We start from the raw sequence: 17965 nt of genomic DNA, 5'->3' as shown, positions 1-17965 counted from the left end.
CTCCAGCCTCTGTCCCCAAGAAAAAAGAAAACAAGCTACTATTCTTACAGAGCTCTGGGGTGGAAGACCTCCGAGTGCTCAGAGCTAGCTTAAGCCCATCATAAGCACTGTTTTGTAGGTTCTACTGAATGTGAGTCATTCATAGCTGATGTGCTCTTAACAGGGAACTGCATTTTCAGTTTCAGCCATCAAACTGTTTTTATTGAGAAGTCTGTTTATGTTGTCTGCCTACAAGTCTACAGGGTTCATGCTACGCCCCTGTATTCTCTGGATGTGTGGCACACCAAGGGCCTGAGGCAAGTGGGAAGAAAAGCTGGAGGTAGATCTCTTTCATGAGTTTGGCAGGATAAGAATCTTGGCTGTCCTCATTCCAACAGCAGTCAATAGTTTTATGGGCCAGAACAATACAGTGGTAGACAATGTGTGTCTCAACAGTTTAACCATTACCTGGCTTTTCTTCAGACTCCTGAAGGGGAAGAAACATATCTGGTATCTCATAAAGTCAAACACAGCCCAGTTGCTAAGGTAACCTAGCTGGTAAGAACAGCATATGAACAGACAGCAACAGGCACAAGACTCACCTGCCTTTAGATTTCCCCACCACCCAATGCAGAGCAGAATGGAAAGCAAGAGGCAAGGTGGGGCTCTGCAGAAGAGCAGCAATGTTCATCCTCCCAGGCCGCTCATATGAACAGGATAGGTCTGCCTCAGACCTGCACAGAATGAACCCAGAGCCTAATGGGTTTTATTGGGTCCCAGTTCCAAGAGCACAGGAAGCCACTGAGGGTGGGGGGGGAAGTCCAGCTGCACCTACCACTGCTCTCCAGCACCTCATCCAACACAACCCTGCAGTTGTTTGGTCAGTATTTGTACTGGGCAGTGCCCGAGTAAAGGGGTAGTTATAGCTACATTCCAAAGCTTCAGGACCAATGTTTGCTGTGGATTACTGAACGAACCTTTTGGTCCCAGAGAGCTACCACAGAAAAAGACACAGAGCTGGAAATCTCAGGGACTTGCTCAGTAAAATATTTCCACTCCCAAGAACCATCCAGAATTGTATTAGTGACTTTTAAGTGACTCAATCAAGAGAGGTGGATTCCAGCATGTCATTAGACTAAATCAGATGTTCCTAAGCCAATCTCTATGTCCTAAAAGCCAGGATGAAACCAACCCTCTTGCAGCTGGATAATCACCTAAGTCCTTGCTCCAGGGATTCCTGTGTCTTCCTTTAGGCAACCAACAGGTTTCTGCTGAGACCTAATATGTGAGTTGACATTTTCCTTCATGCTAACAAACTAAGGTGGACCTAGGTATCTGAAAAAAGGACATTTTTGACACCTAAATAAAGTTTTGTGCTGAAAACCTGCCGTGGCTGAAGTCAGTGGCAGAGGTTCCAAGGAAAGCCAAGGGGGTAGAACTTGATGATGGCTGCAGGGAGGGTTTCTGGTGGCTGTGGCTCCACCAGGGATGCAGTGCATGCCTCAGCCATGACACACTATGAATGCATGCCAATGCAATAACCCCTGCCTCTCCTTGTACCTTGGCAAAGTACCTTTTATGAGATATCAAAGTCCTAAAGTGTTTAATAACAAAACTTTTCCAGTCAGAGGTGTATGGGCAGTGGAATTTCCATTCTGCAGAAGACCTAATTTCAGGCACCTCTTTGGACTGAAACTGCAACTGCGTTAAAAAAAAAAAGTAATTCTTTTTCCTCATAGAGTGAAATTCTTGGAGACTGGTTGGGAGGAACCAAGACAGACTAAAAGTAAGCCAGATCTTGCCTGAGTCCAAGTTAAGAGCTGACTACCAACAAACACTGCTGCTGCCTTGAATTAACAGTTCCAGTGTGGAAATCTGTCCATTATGTTACTCTGCTAAATTTCCCTTCTAGGGTATTTTTAATATTTTAAATTCTGTCATAGCTATTGATGCTTAAGTTAGTTAGCTTAACCCTTGCCTTGTCCATTGACAGAGGATGCAGGTCTGCCTTTGGATCACTTCAACACAATGATCTCTAGTTCTGATAAAGTTAGGGAAAAAGACTTGTGCATATTGTGTTGAGAAGATTGCTAAACATAATTTTTAAAATCAACTCTAACAATTGGTAAGTAATATACTGGACTTCAATGAGTAACATAAAGATACCTGATGCTGCTCGCTTTGCTAGAAAAGTGTGAAAAGGCCTCAGAAGAAAAGAGAACAAGACATTCAACTTGAAAATCTTTGCTATAAAAGAGAAAGTGCTTTACCAGTAAAATTAATATTTTGCGAAATGATATTACCTAAAAAGGTAGGAAAGATTAGTCAGCCAGTGAGTAGAGTTCATTACTTTGTCTGGCAGGAAGTCCAGAGCTCTATTGATCCACATCCTGAAAACAGAGTATTTGTGTACAGCAGCAAGTGAAAACATTTTTTTCTTTCTCAGCACCAAGTAATTGCATGCTGCATTTAAAAACAGACTCTATCTACAAGTAAACAGGTTTATGAGGCTGTGAGGTATCTGAAGCCCAAGAAGAATTTCTTTTACAATTTAAAGTATCTGAGATGGAAATAGAACATGTTTTGGAGCACAGCCCAGTGTTTTACTCACCAGCCCATGGGGCTTCCCTGGTAGTTGCTCCTCATCACTATCTCCTCTGAAAATCACCTGCACAGCAGCCAGTAGAAAGTCAAGACTCCCTTCTCACCAGCATGAACAGGTATTTTCCTCTGGCACTAGATTACTGGCAAATCCATTCCTCATCCATAAACTGGAAATAATGCCAGTGATTTTTAAAAAGCTCTTTTTAATACAATACATCTGTACTGATGCACATTTGTAGTTTTAAAAGCCAAGTTATGATTTCATGGTCTGTCTCAGATTGAAGTGTCGAGCCATAGTTGGTCAAAAGCTTCCATTTAACTGTAGCAGCATCAGTGAAGATAAGGACACTCGGGTGGAAAATAGCTTTATGCTGACATAAAAAAAGAAATCCTCTTGAAATGAAATCACTTAATGGCAAGAGCTCTAGGTTGAAGCCTGTGTGATGGGGGAAAGCAGGGAGAAAGGTGTGTACTTTCTTTCTAGGTGGCCTATGTAAGCTGCCACTGAATTCACTATCAGTGATAAAGTTGACTACAGGTATGAAACACGGGCTGTCACATTTTTGGTAGTAAACTGGGTTTTGTCACCTTGGAACTGGCTGTAAGCCCTTTATATGGTGCAGCTACAGCTCATAATTACAATCCAACCAGAATAGCATAGAATAGCTTGTGCCTGTAGAGCAACTGAGGCTTGCTGGTGTTTACAATTAAAGGACATGGGGTTCTGATACAAGTACACTGGCAGATTTATCAGTAGAAATCTAAGATGCTAGCAAGTGCCAGCTATGTAATCCCCTGACCCTTGGCCATAAAGCACTGCCCTCATCTGAACTGAATGCCTGAATATGCCCTCAGGTCTTTTTAGTGTGAAATACTTCACTAGCTCTTTAAACGTGTCACCCATGCTGCTGGGGCTAAGCAAAGCCATGAGACTGCAAGTGAAAGCAGCTAAGCATACAAATATAGCCTGTGTATAACCCTTTAAAATGCTACATGTATTTGCCAGGCAACTGTTTTAGGCCTAAATGGTTTTCCCTGCAAACAACATAGAGATGGAAAGGATGTGGGAGTAGGAGATACAGGGCTTGTGTCAGTGCACAATGTACAGAAACCCAAGGTTCCCAAAGAAACCAAAGATTATGTAAGAAACTCCTGGGTTTATTTGAAAAAAATACATATTTTTTCTTACATTCTAGGCTTCATTCTTCAAGCATGTTTCCTTCTGAAAAATAAAAAATTACTACCTCTCTTATCTTCCAGTAGTCCTTTATGGAAAGGAAATATCCATTGATGCAACCACTAGGGTATCTTCTCTGCCATAACATTAGGTGTATTTCTCAGCTTGCTGAGATAGTATGGGTAATAAGTATCAAAGGGAGAGAGACTCATGTCAGCCAGGCAAAAATGCCAAAAAATTAATTTCTGTAACCCATCTCTCTCTGATGTGAAAGGGTCACGGCCCTTGCTGTGCTTTATGTTTGACTAGATGGTGAGGTAAGTACCCTTTGAATGTAAAGTGGTAATTCTTCAGAAAATAGAAAATCTTCCTCATTAAAGCTGAGGCAGTACCACCACATCTGTAACAAAATTAAGGCATGTAAGGACAAAAAAGAGCATGGAGTTTTAAAATGTACCTCTGTGGACACCTGTAATACCCCGTGGGAGCTGGGTATCACATCGGCCTGCTGCTGACATAAATGTATGGAATGTTTTTGGGTGTGGTGTGTATTTACATCTCTCAAAAGACATCGGTTACTGGGGCATTCAGCATATTTTTGAAGTGGTTGGATAACCCTTCCCCCTCTCCTGACTATTTACAGTTCCCTTTCAAGTACAAAAAAACCATTTGCTGTAACCTCAGCTTCCTGATTTAGCTGTTGTGATGTCAGTTAGTTACGATAATGAAAGTGAGACAATGCCTGTGGTTTGCACAGGACAAAGGCAACCTTGTTTCCCTAAAAAGGGACAATCCTCCTGTGAGGGGAGGACAAGGAAGTGTATGAAGTAGGACTCTGAAGTGATATTTCATTAGTCCCACCATCTCCATAATAGCCAGCTGGACACTGCATTATCTCAAATGGCACTTAGAGAGGGGTTTTTTTTCTTTTTCATAGGACTGGATGCTATGTGAATAGAACAGTTGGAAAATTATCTCTTTGTAGGACAAGGCAGGATATAGGTATCTCGGGAAAGAAATGGATTGCTGGTGGGTAGAGAGGCAGTGAGTGTCAGGACACAAATGTTTCAACACCAACTACACATTCTGTGGTCAGAAGTAAGTCACACTGCACCTCTGCTTACCTTGCCATGAAACTGGTTGAATCATATTTAACTGTCTAAACCACAGATGTGGTGAAACTTGCAGAATGCCAGTAAACTCTTGAGGCCAGAGTACAGCAAAAGGAAACGAGAAGCTCTTGATACACAGCGGGGTTAGTTATGAATGAAGAGCATCAACTTTGGGGTAGCCCAGGGACTGTCACTTACCTGCTATCCTTCCAATTGGCATTGCATGGTCCTCAGGAGGGGATACAGACACCATGATGTGGTTCATATAAGCTAACTCTTCTCGGTGGGACAGGTTGATTGGCTTTACATCCCTGTGCAGCCCATCCTCAGACAACCTTGGCGGTTTGAAATCGGAGTGCCTGGGGTTCAGTATCAAAGGATGCATGATAGGGCTGGGCATCAGCTGGATCACCCTGGTGTTCTCCTGGCGAGGGCTGGAGGGCTTCTGGAGCATCTCAGGAGGAGGCGGGCAGTGGTTGTTTTCTATCGGGGACACTGAAAGAGGATAGGGCTCCTGGTGGTTGTTCTCTTGCTGATGCCTTGTCAGCCTGTCAGCCGGGGAGAGGTGACGCATGGTGTTGTCCAGAGGGGACTTGAGTGGCCGCTGGTCGGGATCTGGAGATGGACGGTGGTTGTTGGTGATGGGTGATCTAGAACGATGCAACAGTTCAATGGTTGGGGGGTTGTGGTGGATTGTTTCTGTGGATGGTCTGGAGGGTCTCTGGACAAAGCTATCTGTGGAGAAAAAAGCAAACAAAAGAGATTGTCTATATTGTGACCAAGGTGTCAGATCTGTTATGTTTCTAGCTGGGCTTATTGTGTGACGTTCAGATGCCCAGAACACCACCACATAAATGCAGATAATTATTGCTGCACAGAACTAAATCAGAACTGTGAAAATAAACTCCCTGCACCACCCTGTAATGGCAGTTTCTGGGAAAATGTGCTAAGAGAAGCCTCATTTTGAGAAGCTGCCTGGATCACATGTAAAGAAAGCAAGATCTGATTCAGCTGTACTAACTGTGTCAGCGTGAAGGCTTTGAAAATTATCTTCTGCCATTTGTGTCTCTACATGTGGTTCCTTTTATTCCACCATGAGGAGCACTGTAAGGTAGAGGGCAGTGACAAAGGGGAAAATGTCTCCAGGAAAATACTGGGAAGTAAGTTTAGACAAGAAGCTTGGGTCAAGGCAGAAAATATTTTAGTCTGAAATACAGATTGGGATACCTAAAAACCCCCACTGGTAGAAAGCTCTTTTGTGAAACACTAGATAAATTTATTCTCTGGTTGATTTTAAAAGCATGTAATAACTTTGTAAGGGTATTTTCAAATTTGTTTTATTTAGTCTGTGATGTCTACTGATGGGCTGTCCCATATAAGCACTTATATTTCTTCATCAGGACGTCTAGCTTTGATTTTGCATGAGCACACTTCCCCAGCTGTGATCCTTAGCAGCAGGGGAGAGATAAATCACAGCTCAAGGCTTTTACATACTAACAATCCTCTCACAAAATTAAATACTTGACATAAACAGTCCAAACTTTCAGCTTAGCTAAGGCCATCAATTTTGACTTGGGAAAACACTGACAAAGAGGAAATACCACCAGAGCACAGTGACTAAGAGGTTTTAATCTGGAAAACAAAGATCAAATTTCAGTGCTGTTTGTTGAAAGCCTTGGATGATAAGAGAAGGAAACTGCTGGGTACATGTCAACAACTGAAACAAGTACCTGCTTATTTGTGGCTGCCTGTTTGTTCCCTCCATATCCTCTGATCCTCTTTAAATATCCTCTTGCTCTCTTGTAATAGAAGTGATACTCATTGATGACCCTGTCAAGGTTAAGACCCAGGGGCTCCCATTGCCCTGGAACCCTGGGTGGGTTCTCCAGATTCCAGGAGAGGAATCATCAGCAGTACTACCTAAGGAAGTAGTAGTAGGTAGTACCCAAGGAAAGGCCTGAACAGAAAAACTCTAGCCCTGAGAAAATGCAGTGATGGCAGTGACTTCACACCAACCCTACTCAATGGTCTGTTCATCTATATAAGGGCAATAAGGTCTACGGGTAAACCTAAAATTTTAGTAAGAAACTAAATAGATCCATCATAGAACAGTTTGGGATAGAAGGAACTTAAAGACCATTTAGTTCCAAACCCCCTTCAGAAGCAGGGAGAGCTCACACTAGATCTGGTTGCTTCCCATCCAACCTGGCCTTGAACGCTTCCAGGGAGATGGCAATCACAACTTCTCTGGGCAACCTGTTCCAGTGTCTCACCATCTTCTTCCCGTTTAAAACCATTATCTTTGGCCTATCCCTATATGCCTTTAGAAGTCCCTCTCCAGCTTCTCTGTAGGGCCCCTTCAGGTACTGCAGGCCAGTGTAAGGTCCCCCAGGAGCCTTCTTTTCTCCAGGCTGAACAACCCCAACTTTCTCAGCCTGTAAGTTTACACCAGAATATTGTATTGTTTATCTATTTATTTGAAGTGCCTTGGCTGTAGGGAGCACCGATCTTGACAGCAGAAAGAAATGGATTGCTCTGCTTTCCACCAAGCTCTTTTGAAACATTGGTTGGCTCAGACAAGCTCCAAATATAAGCAGACCTGTCTGTCTGCTCCCAAACCATAATGATCCTGAACTCGGACAGGGTGGAGAGAAGGCAGGGGCCAAGAAACTCTTTAAAAAGCAACAAGAGGAAAAAACACAAAATGGATACACACTACTGTTCACTGTACTCCAGGATCTTTCTCTTTAAATACATAACTAAAGAATATCCTCCAGGATGAAGTTGCTGTTTACCATAAACCAATTCTAACTCAGCTCCAAGTAGTTCCACTGCCATGAATGACCCTGAACAAATATTCATCACACTCATTCCTTGGCACATCTGCTGACTTTAAGCTGAGCACACACAGTATATAATTTCCTGCAGGAAGGGATTCACTCCTTGGTCTGGCTCTTCATTCTGAGTGACCAACACTCTTTTCTTGAAGGGAAAGCTGTGAAAGTCAATTCAGCTCCCAGGAAAATTGCTGACCTATCTGATCCATATAGGGATGGGTGCAGCTGCACTCACTCTGGGAGTGAGCAACTGCTGGCATGATGATCTCCCTTTGCTTACCCACAAAAGAAGTGAGGGAATGACAGTGTAAGCTTCCTCCATGGCATCCCATCAAATGACTCAGTGCTGAGTCAGAATGACCACTGGAGGCGTAGGTAAATTCACTCTCCATGGCTCATCCCTCAACAGGGATGGAGACCGATGGCCACAGGGCAGATTCCAAACCAAAGCAAATGCATTTTGGAAATATCCTGAACGGCTGTCAACTGATTTCAAACAATCAAACCCACTCTGCTTAAGCTACTAAAAAGCCACTAGGTGCAAATGTTGGTCTCATCTGATTCTGGATTAACTAACTTAAAATGAAACCATTTAGAAGCAGGAATCTAAGTATATAAAGTATTAGGAAATGGATGAAAGAACCAGTAGAAGAAAATGGAAAAAGATCATTGGGGTAAGGAGGGATTCTAAAAAAGGATTCATAACCTACACAGTTTAACCACTCAACATTGTCCCAAAGTAATACTTGACCCCTCTGTTAAAGTTTGTGAGTTAGGAAGGGTTAAGTTCTGCTTCTCACATTCATTGTCCCATTTTACTAAGTTGCATTCTGCTGACGGAAAACTGTAAACTTAACTGTGCTAGTTTCTCCTAAGTAACTCTGTGAAACAGGAAGAAGAAAAAAGGAATGTCAAAACATAAATTCACCTGCCTATAAATTCTTGGCATTGAGATTTTCTGATTTCTTAAAGCCTTTTAGAAAGCAAGCTGTAGTTTCTTCTGCTTGAAGTTCCTCTCATGGCAAAATAAGAACTAAATGTTTTAATTATAAATAAAAGTTTTTAATAATAGCACAGGGTTCTCTAAGCAAAACCAGTGGTGGTATCAGCAGTCACACTATTGTGAGGAAGAAATCACATTATTGTTTCTTAATCATAGAATCATAGAACTGGCTTGGTTGGAAGGGACCTCAGAGATCATCAAGTCCAAACCTTGACCCACCGCTGCGGTTGCTAGACCATGGCACTGAGTGCCACATCCAGTCTCTTTTTAAATATCTCCAGGGATGAAGAGTCCACCACTTCCCTGGGCAGCCCATTCCAATGCTTGATCATCCTCTCAGTAAAGAAATTCTTTCTAATGTCCAGCCTAAACCTCCCCCAGCACAACTTGAGACCGTGCCCTCTTGTCTTGCTGAGAGTTGCCTGGGAAAAGAGACCAACCCCCCCCTGGCTCCAACCTCCTTTCAGGGAGTTGTAGAGAGTGATGAGGTCTCCCCTGAGCCTCCTCTTCTCCAGGCTGAACAGCCCCAGCTCCCTCAGCCTCTCCTCATAGGATCTGTGCTCGAGTCCCTTCACCAGCCTGGTTGCCCTCCTTTGGACCTGCTCTAGAACCTCGATATCCTTCCTGAACTGAGGGGCCCAGAACTGGACACAGGACTCGAGGTGTGGCCTCACCAGCGCTGAGTACAGGGGCAGAATCACTTCCTTGGACCTGCTGGCCACGCTGTTTCTGATCCAGGCCAGGATGCCATTGGCCTTCTTGGCCACCTGGGCACACTGCTGGCTCATGTTCAGCTTCCTGTCAATCCAGACTCCCAGGTCCCTTTCTCCCTGGCTGCTCTCAGCCACTCTGTGCCCAGCCTGGAGCTCCCCATGGGGTTGATGTGGCCAAAGTGCAGGACCCGGCAAGTGGCCGTGTTGAACCTCATCCCATTGGAATCAGCCCAACATCATCCTGTACTGTCCTGGAATCATCCTGTACTCTGACAGAAGTTGGACTAGACTGCAAAGGACTTCAATTTTAAGTGATGCATGCGAAAGGCCAACTCAACAACCCCATGAAATCCTCTCTCGAGTGAAAATTGCTGCATATCTTTAATGTAGAGGTGTCTGAGAGGGCAGCTAGCATTTAGAAAACTAGTATTTAGGAAAGAATTCTTGTAATGGTCTCTGGAAAGTGCCTATCCAAATACACCAGGCAACTGTCTTGGCACAACTCTGCCAATTCAACCTCATCCTGACTTGCAGCTCCCTCTTCTAATCTGAAATATTTACACAGCTGTGTGGAAACACTTAGGAGTGTTCTTCTCCCACCTGCTGCTGTCCTGCTCTTGGCTTAGCCTCTGAGTTTTGCTGGTACCATTTGATTCAGGCTGGCCATGGGCAACTTGTACAGGTCTGACAGTACCCCTGACAATTCTCTTGTAATCCCCCATTGTATCTTGGAATAATTTGTGCATCTTTTCTCCAGGTAGCAGGGACTAGAGCAATATCCTAACTCACTTCTGTTCTATTCTCCTATTTTCTTAAAAAAGGAGTAACACTACTTCTTCCCCCCCTTTTTTTTTTTAATTGAAAAAATGCATTCTCCCTGATGCTTTCATGGAAGGGGCCTTTTAAAAGGCTTATACTTTATACTTTTCTGTTGGTGGAGAAAATCAAGAAGTACTTTAGTGCACATGATTTTTGAGAAAATAAACCCTTGATTTTCCATTAAAGGAAGAACACTTACTTACATTTTCATCAGTACACATGAGTAGAAGACCAAATCTGCTATTCCAAACATATCTGTTCTTTCTTCACCATCTTTGACTGTCATGGTATGGATGGACACCACTACAAGGCTAACTAACAATCTAAGCAATTCATTCTGACACTAAAAATGAGAAAAAACCTGGAGGAAAAAACTCATCTCAACATGAATTGCTCCATCAGCTCTTAAGCTGAGAAACGAGATGGACTCAGTGCTAGGAGCTCTGGCATGATGAGATGAAAGATTTTCAGTTGAACTGACTTTGACTTCAGATATTCCTCTGTGAGGCTGCCTTCTGCCTTGTTCTGCAAACAATTGCATCCACCTGCATCCACAGGGTACTGAAACCCTATGAAGCATCTTTGCCCTTCTAATGAGGAATGAGAAAAAATGAATCAATGGGGATCATTAAAACTTTTTGGGGTTTTTTTTTGTTTGGTTTTTTTGGGTTTTTTTTGTTTTGTTTTTTTTCTTAAATCTGCATCTGGCTTAGCTTTTAAGCAGGCTTTGGAAACAGGACAAAATAATAGAAGATAAATGGAGAAAGGACAGCTGACTCCCCAGACCAGCTGATTATTCTAAAGCTATGGAGACAAAGGGAGGAGGAGAGTAGCTTTATTTTAGTAACTTTGGAGCAAGAAAATTACATAATTCCTCACAGCCTTTCACTACTTGCCTCTGTAATGGCAGCTTCCATAGGAATGAGACAGAATTAGTTACCTTCATCATGATTCTGGTGTAAAATGACCTCTGGCTGAGCATGGATAGAGTTCCCAGGGTGGAAGAAAGGTGTGAAGAGCATACGAGCTTTCCTTTGCTTCAGGATATGCTGAAGGAGTTCATACAACACATCACCTGAAAGACAAACAGCAGGAAAAAGGAAATTAAAACCTACATACTGCTGAGAAGACTCATTTAGCCATATGATGCATGAATTCATGGCTCCTGGGTGCTATTTTCAGACTCAAAAATGCTTGCAGTAAAATCCTATGTTTCACTGTTTTGCAAGGTTCTTCCCTGAAACAAAAAAAAGAGAAAAGCTGCATATCACATCTCTGTGTATTAATGTGGAAAAATGGGAGAATGACAAGATGTGGCTTTTATTACCCCAACACAAGAGGTTTTTTTCAGGCTACATGACTGCTCCAAACCTTTAAAAGCAGTAGTTGGTTCAGTGTCCCATCTTCTCTCATCACAGCCTCAGTTTTTTATACAGACACCTCAGGACACAGAATTCTTAAACGCAGAGCCTATGATTTATGCAGTGAGTTCCTGGGAGAAAGAAATTACTTAGAAGTTACTTTGGGAGGGACTCAAAGACGTGAATAGAGTTGAGAGATTTAAATATCCTGAACACCCTTGCTGTGGTGGCAACTCCTGGTGACAACTGAGTGCTATTGGTGCCTTAGGAACTTGTGTATGTCACTCTTGGTGTCATGTGTGGGACTCCTTAAAAGTCCAAACGGGACCAAAGCTGATTATTTCTAGCTGTGGAATCTGTATGGAGCTCACTGCAACACATGATATTAGACCACAGATATGATGCAGACTAAAGGAAAAAATGCAGAAGACCTGGTGCTCTTATGCATGAATCCAGTCTGTTAGGAGCTATTGCTGGATCAAGTCTTGTGCAACCTGGTCTAGTGGGAGCTGTCCCTGTCCATGCTGGGGGGGTTGGATTTTGATGGTCTTTAAGGTCCCTTCCAACTCAAACCATTCTATGATTCTATGATGGTATCAGTCTCCCACAGAATGCACTGCACTGCACTGCTATAGCTGCCATGTTCTTGCATAAATTGACAGAGATGCTTGTTTCTTCTTGGGGTGCAGGCAGGATGTTCCTCACTACTCCCCACCATGCCCCAGCACCAGAATTGTTCTGTCTTCCCTCAGGAGAAGAAACCACTGAACTATCTAGGAGACCAATAGACTCACTGCTTATTTTGTGTCTTTTTATGTATGACATTTTGTACTGATGTCCTTTCTCCAACGATATCTACACGAAACACCTAGGAACTTACACATTTTGGCTTTTTTAACTAGTTGCACATTTCAAAGTGAAAATGCACAACACAGGGTAGGAACTGACTCAATTTTCAGTTCCTTTTGCTCTCTTCTGCCTGTGAGTGCTCATGTTACAGGGAACAGGTTGCAGCAGTAACATTACCTGAAAAGAAACTTCATGAAGTTTCACTTATGAAACCTTGGATTTTCTGTGAGAGTTCTCTCAGGTGTGTGGGGTGGTTTTAGTGGTTGTATTGATAGGACTGTAAGCTGTGCAACATTTGTCCCTTGTCTCTTTTATACTGCCAAGGCTCCATTTGTGGGCAAATTCTTAGCATGAAACAGTTAAAGCCATCCCTCTTTCCACAGTTCAGCTTCCTTTTATTTTTAGCATCTTGGCTGCTTTTACTGTCTCAGCAGTGACTTTAGGGCATTTTTTAAAGGTGATTGCAATACCTGAAAATCTAATTAAAACAAAGCCTCAAGAACCCTGTTACCTTTTCCATGTTTAGTATACTAAAGGCTGAAAAGTGATTTTACCACATAATTTGCATCTTTGAATGCAACAATGGAATACACATAACTAGAGTTGTAACACTCCAAGCAATAAGGCAGCAAATTTGTACCTCTTTTGATTTTGCCTGAAAGACTAGTGAAAATGTCCATAAAGCTGTCTTGTCAGTTTTTTTTTAACAAGTTATGCCTCTGCATCACACAGATGCAGTAATGCTAGTTAAGAAGTTGAAAAGTGTTTTTCACTCCTTCCCTCCTCTGCTGCCTCCCATCCCTGGACAGTCCTAAATAGGAGGCTGTGGGGCTGTGAAGCACCTTATTGCTAGAAGCACTGAGGGGACTGGATGTAGTTCTGGTTTAGCCATAAGAGGAAAGGATACAGCTTTTACGTAGCTATAGTCATAAAAACCTTAATGATTCTGTGGCCAACACTATTTCATAGTTCTTAAATTTCACTTAATATAGTATAGTTGATTTCTGGGAAATGTTGAGGTCATGTCCCTTTACCTCCAGTCATCTGACTTTCAAGGGACTGACTCAGATATCCTCTGTATCAATAGAATAGAGAATGCCTGGAAAGAACAAGGAGAGAAAAAGCTACAGAGGAAGCCCTTAGTTTGGTTATTTCATTCCAAATTTAGATAAATAAGAGCTTAACCTTCTGCATAAAGTGAGGATTTGCAAGCCAGAAGCTCTTTTCTGGGAATGTTCTTTCTCCATTCTACAATCATTTTAATCCTACTCATTTCAAGTGCCCCTAGAGCACACAAGGGACATAACTTGTGAGAGGTGAATGCAAAACATACAAAGGTGTCCCTTACAGTCCTTGCCCACTTTCAATACTCCTCTCACATTAAGCACCTCTCACATTAAGCAGAGATGACTTTTTTATGAAATGATGCAAATAGTGGTGTATGAGAATTAAAAAAAAAATAAATACTGGCAATAGGCATTAATGTTTGGTATTTCCTTCCAGAGATAAGTAGTCCTGGATTTGAAGCACATGCTTAAAAAACTGTGCACACACTGAACACAGTTTGTAAGACAAATTTAGCAGGAGGATGGTTGTAGGAGTGTGTTCAGGGGAGAGTCACCAAGCAGCTCAATGCAGAATGAGTGGCACTGCTTGTTTAGCAGCTGGATCCAAACAGCACCAGCTGCACTTCTGCACCTAGCAAGCCTTGCACTGGAAGCCTTCTCATTTCTGTAATGACTTGGTCCAAGCTCTTTGATCACACGTGGGTGAGTGAATTACAAGCCTGTGTGTTTCACAGGACAATCTCATATGTTTACAAAAGAAAAGCTCACAGCTTTTACTTAGAACCACTAACTCATATCATCCTTGACAAAGGAGGGCAGAGGCTTACTTTGACTGGAAAACTGGAGCAGACAGACCGCAGGGGATATAAACACAGGCAGGCAACACCCAAATTTCTAAATTTTCTTTGTGAATAAGTGAAAACATAATTTGAGCAACAGGAAGACTGATTCACACACCTGTCTGTACTGTGCTTTGGGCTGGACTCCAGCACGTGAGAGAATATGGTAAAGTAAAGCAAAGCCCACAGGGGCTGTAAAATAGAGGAAAGGTCCCCCAGGAGTTTTGCAGTGACTTTTAGCAGCATGTCAGCCAAGCTAACTGTGTGGCAGAATGCTAATACGGGCTTCTTAAGAACGGGCTGGAACACCTGATTAACTTGCTGCTGTAGTTTGGTCTGTGAAAAGATAAGGCTTTCCAGGGAAGAGCTGGAACTCACGAACTGTTGCCAGAGAAGCCTGCTTTCTGGGAATACTGCAGGGGGGTTTAACTAGAAACACGTTGTATGTTTGGTTTGGAGCTGCATTCAAATTTGCCTATAACTCAGATGTATCAGGATTTCATTCCTTCCTTGCCCTTGCCTCATACAAGTCCCAGCCTTCCCTCTCCTCCCCTTGCCCAGTCTACCCCAACAAATGTGACTGTTTCCTCCTCCAGATTTTGTTGAAGCTTCCTCTCTCTTTTCAGTCAGCTTCTGAAAGAAATCCTCACCTGAATGAGGAGACCTGTATCGAAAGTCCTCTTTGGTCAGGAGCAGCAGAGCTTTGCCATTCATCTCAAAAGTGTTGCTCTCAATTGGCCGCAAGGAAAACTCCTTCTCTGCCCACCTGAGCCACTGTGCCACATCATCCCTGCTCCAGTAAATGGGCTGCAAACCTGTAGCAGGAAGAGACAAGAATTGGGTTACCACATTGAGACAAGGCCTGGGAATACAGGTAAACATCAGTGAATTCTCCTTTCTCCCCACAACATCATCTGCAAAGTCTCAGGGGAAGGTGTAGAAGAGGACTGTCATGTTGACATAGAATTACATTAAAGCACTGGACTGTGAAATAATTCATTAGCTTAGGCACTTTTGGTTTATCTGTGACTCCCTGAGAAACAAGAACAGCCTGAAAAATGTTTCTAGGACATTATTCCACTTCGAGTTTCCACAATAAAATGGGATTTCCTCCAGTTGCTTGTTCAGAGGTGCAGAGCAGCAGGAAGGCAAAGTCCTTGGCCCCATCCATGCTTGACGTGTATCACTGCACAGAAGAGAGACCATGCTTTCTCTTCATGCCCTCTGTAAAGTCATCAGTCATGACTAAAAAAAAATTAGTCAGATGGCAGACAGCTATGGCCTGCCTGTAGGTGGCTGGGGTCTGTAAAGAAGGGCTGTTTCACAGTGCCTCTGTAGCAGCGTCTCAGTAAGTGGCTACCAATGTGGGAATGGTTTAGAAAGGTGTCTTCACAGACTGGCCCACCCCTCCTGCAGATGCCCTTACACTAACAGATGCTGTTCCCACATGGGAGAGGAAAATATGAGCTGAGGCTGTGGCACCTTTAGCACTGCTTTAGCTTGTGTTTCCTGTATGGCAATAAAATGTAACTACTGTAACTCTGTTCATGTAAGAGTGGGATGACATTTTACAGTAAAATAGCAGGTGTGTTCAGCTTGGGCACAGATTTTCCAGGGTTTCAAAAATCTGATGCTCCCTTTTTCTCTACTAGCTCGTACAGCCAAGATTTTTGTGTTTACTCACAGGGGCCCAACCTCAGTACTACAAAAGTCAAAGACTTCTTGCCTGCTACCTTTAGTGGTCCCAGGCAGAGAGCCTTGGGAGTTGTGACAATTCAGTATCTGTTTTACAGAAAAATTTAGAATAGCTTCCCTATCCTGGAGAAAAGGCAGCATGGTGAAGAGCTGTTTATACCCAGGTAGAGAGATTATCTCCAATCCACTGGGAGATAAAAGCTTTCTTTCCTTTTCCCCCTTGTGAGATGACTCATTGTTTGGCTCGCTACAATGTGTTGCTTAGAAATGAAAGCTTCTTGCTGTGCACAGAAACATAAAATTTGCCACATCTGATCAGATCTCTGGTACGCAGCCTCTGGCAGGGCTAATACCTTGTGCTTCAGAGGAAGAAGTTCTCTTCCTCATACTGCACCTGGTTGCTTGTGTGCTGCACACAGGCAGAAATTTCCTTCCTGGCACACCATTCTCTCAGATCTGATTCCTCTCCTCCTCCTACCAGGCACTAAAAGAAACCTGGAAGAGTTGTAGCACTCAGTTTTGTTTTGGTTCTTACTTCTTTAACAGACAGGCAACCTTCTTCTTCTGTTTAAGCAAGAGGTCACTTGCAGTAAATTGCATTTTGCTGCTATGCCAGATTCCCAGACAGCAGCAGCTTTGGAAAGTCCCAGAGCCACAGCTGCATACAGAGCTGAGTTTCAGTCAGAAAAGGAATTGAGATCGAGCCTGAGAAAGGGTCAGAGCTGACCTAAGGAAAGGATGTCTGCATAGCAGCAGCAAGAATTTCCATTGGCTTTCAACTGCCCCTGTAGCTCTGTATTATGTGCCACACAGAAACAAGAAGCAGCATTTATTTATTTATTTACGAAGGACTTCAAATTCTCTTCTCCCTATTGAATTGGGGTCTGATTATTGGGGTCAGAGTTTTCTGTAGGACTTTTCTTTTTGAAGGGACTGGGGTGAGGTGCAGATCTGCTCAGACACATGCAAACCATCATCTAAAATGCCAGTGAGGTTCATCTTTTGCTGAACACAGGGTTATTCCTGCAGAAAACACACTCCAGACCCTGGGCTGCAGCTGGGCAGCGTGCACACTGACTGCAGCTAAAAAAGAAATAAGTCAGACGTGATGCAGCTAGACCAAAGCATATGAAAAGGTTTAAAAGACCATCTGAGGAGTGCCTGAAATGCTCATGCGGGGTTTGCTTTGCCTTCCATGGAGGTAAAAAGGTGCCAAAAGGAGCACTGTCATGTGGAAATCTAACTGGACTTCTGAGGTGCACATCACAAGATGAGGCACAAAACAAAATCACTGGGCAAATCAAGCAGACACAAACAGACCTACATGATAACTTCACATGATATGCCTGCTACCCTATAGATAACCACATAATAAATAAATTGCTCCATGCACAAGCATATGTAACCCTTTCCCATGTTCTGGATACAGTGTGTTTTTGCAAAATTAGGTGAATTTTGTTCAACTAATACAAAAATAAAAAATAAAGAGAGGTTTGAATTGATTGGTGCTAGACTCAAACCAGCCAAATAAGCTACACAAACTGAGACAAGCCACGTGCACTGTGCTGGCAACTCTGAAACAGACCCAACATTTCCCACTGCAAACCAGGTCTCTGCTGGGTCTCAGCAGCATCTCCAAAGCTCATGAGGAAAGTCCCAAAGTAGTATGGCCTAGGACCACTTAGTTATCCAGTTACTGAGGATCAGCAAGCAGCCATTCTCATTCAGTTTGGCTACGGCTAAAGTGAGTGGGTGGACACACCACCTCCCTCCACCCATGGTTTGATACCCTAATTAAATGCTTACATTGTGTTTGGAAGATATAAAGTGCCATTAAAATAAGTTAACTGCTTTTCCCTAGATGGATTGCCTCTTCTCTCATTTCCCTCCCTCCCTGCCCTGCCCCTTTC

At 43.1% G+C, this 17965-nt stretch overlaps 1 protein-coding gene and 1 long non-coding RNA gene across 4 annotated transcripts in view; one reads left to right on the top strand and one right to left on the bottom strand.

The window, feature by feature from the left end:
* The window catches only part of LOC139791278 (uncharacterized), a 67005-nt gene extending 64827 nt beyond the window's left edge, over window positions 1–2178 (top strand). Inside the window, exons 5-6 of the long non-coding RNA XR_011723860.1 lie at window positions 1719–1892; window positions 1973–2178. This is a non-coding gene — a long non-coding RNA (uncharacterized lncRNA). The remainder of the gene's footprint in view (window positions 1–1718; window positions 1893–1972) is intronic.
* ETV6 (ETS variant transcription factor 6) overlaps window positions 1–17965 on the bottom strand; it is a 135640-nt gene that overhangs the window by 18563 nt on the left and 99112 nt on the right. For all 3 annotated transcript variants that reach the window (XM_071733334.1, XM_071733332.1, XM_071733333.1), the window contains 3 exons: window positions 15011–15175; window positions 11185–11319; window positions 5071–5607 (listed from right to left, as the gene is read on the bottom strand). In XM_071733334.1, coding sequence (XP_071589435.1) covers window positions 5071–5607; window positions 11185–11319; window positions 15011–15074 — 736 coding nt within the window. In that variant the 5' untranslated portion in view covers window positions 15075–15175. The remainder of the gene's footprint in view (window positions 1–5070; window positions 5608–11184; window positions 11320–15010; window positions 15176–17965) is intronic.

This window comes from Heliangelus exortis, chromosome 1, assembly GCF_036169615.1.
Source record: "Heliangelus exortis chromosome 1, bHelExo1.hap1, whole genome shotgun sequence".
Classification (NCBI taxonomy): domain Eukaryota; kingdom Metazoa; phylum Chordata; class Aves; order Apodiformes; family Trochilidae; genus Heliangelus; species Heliangelus exortis.
This window is presented reverse-complemented; position numbering and strand designations above follow the sequence as displayed.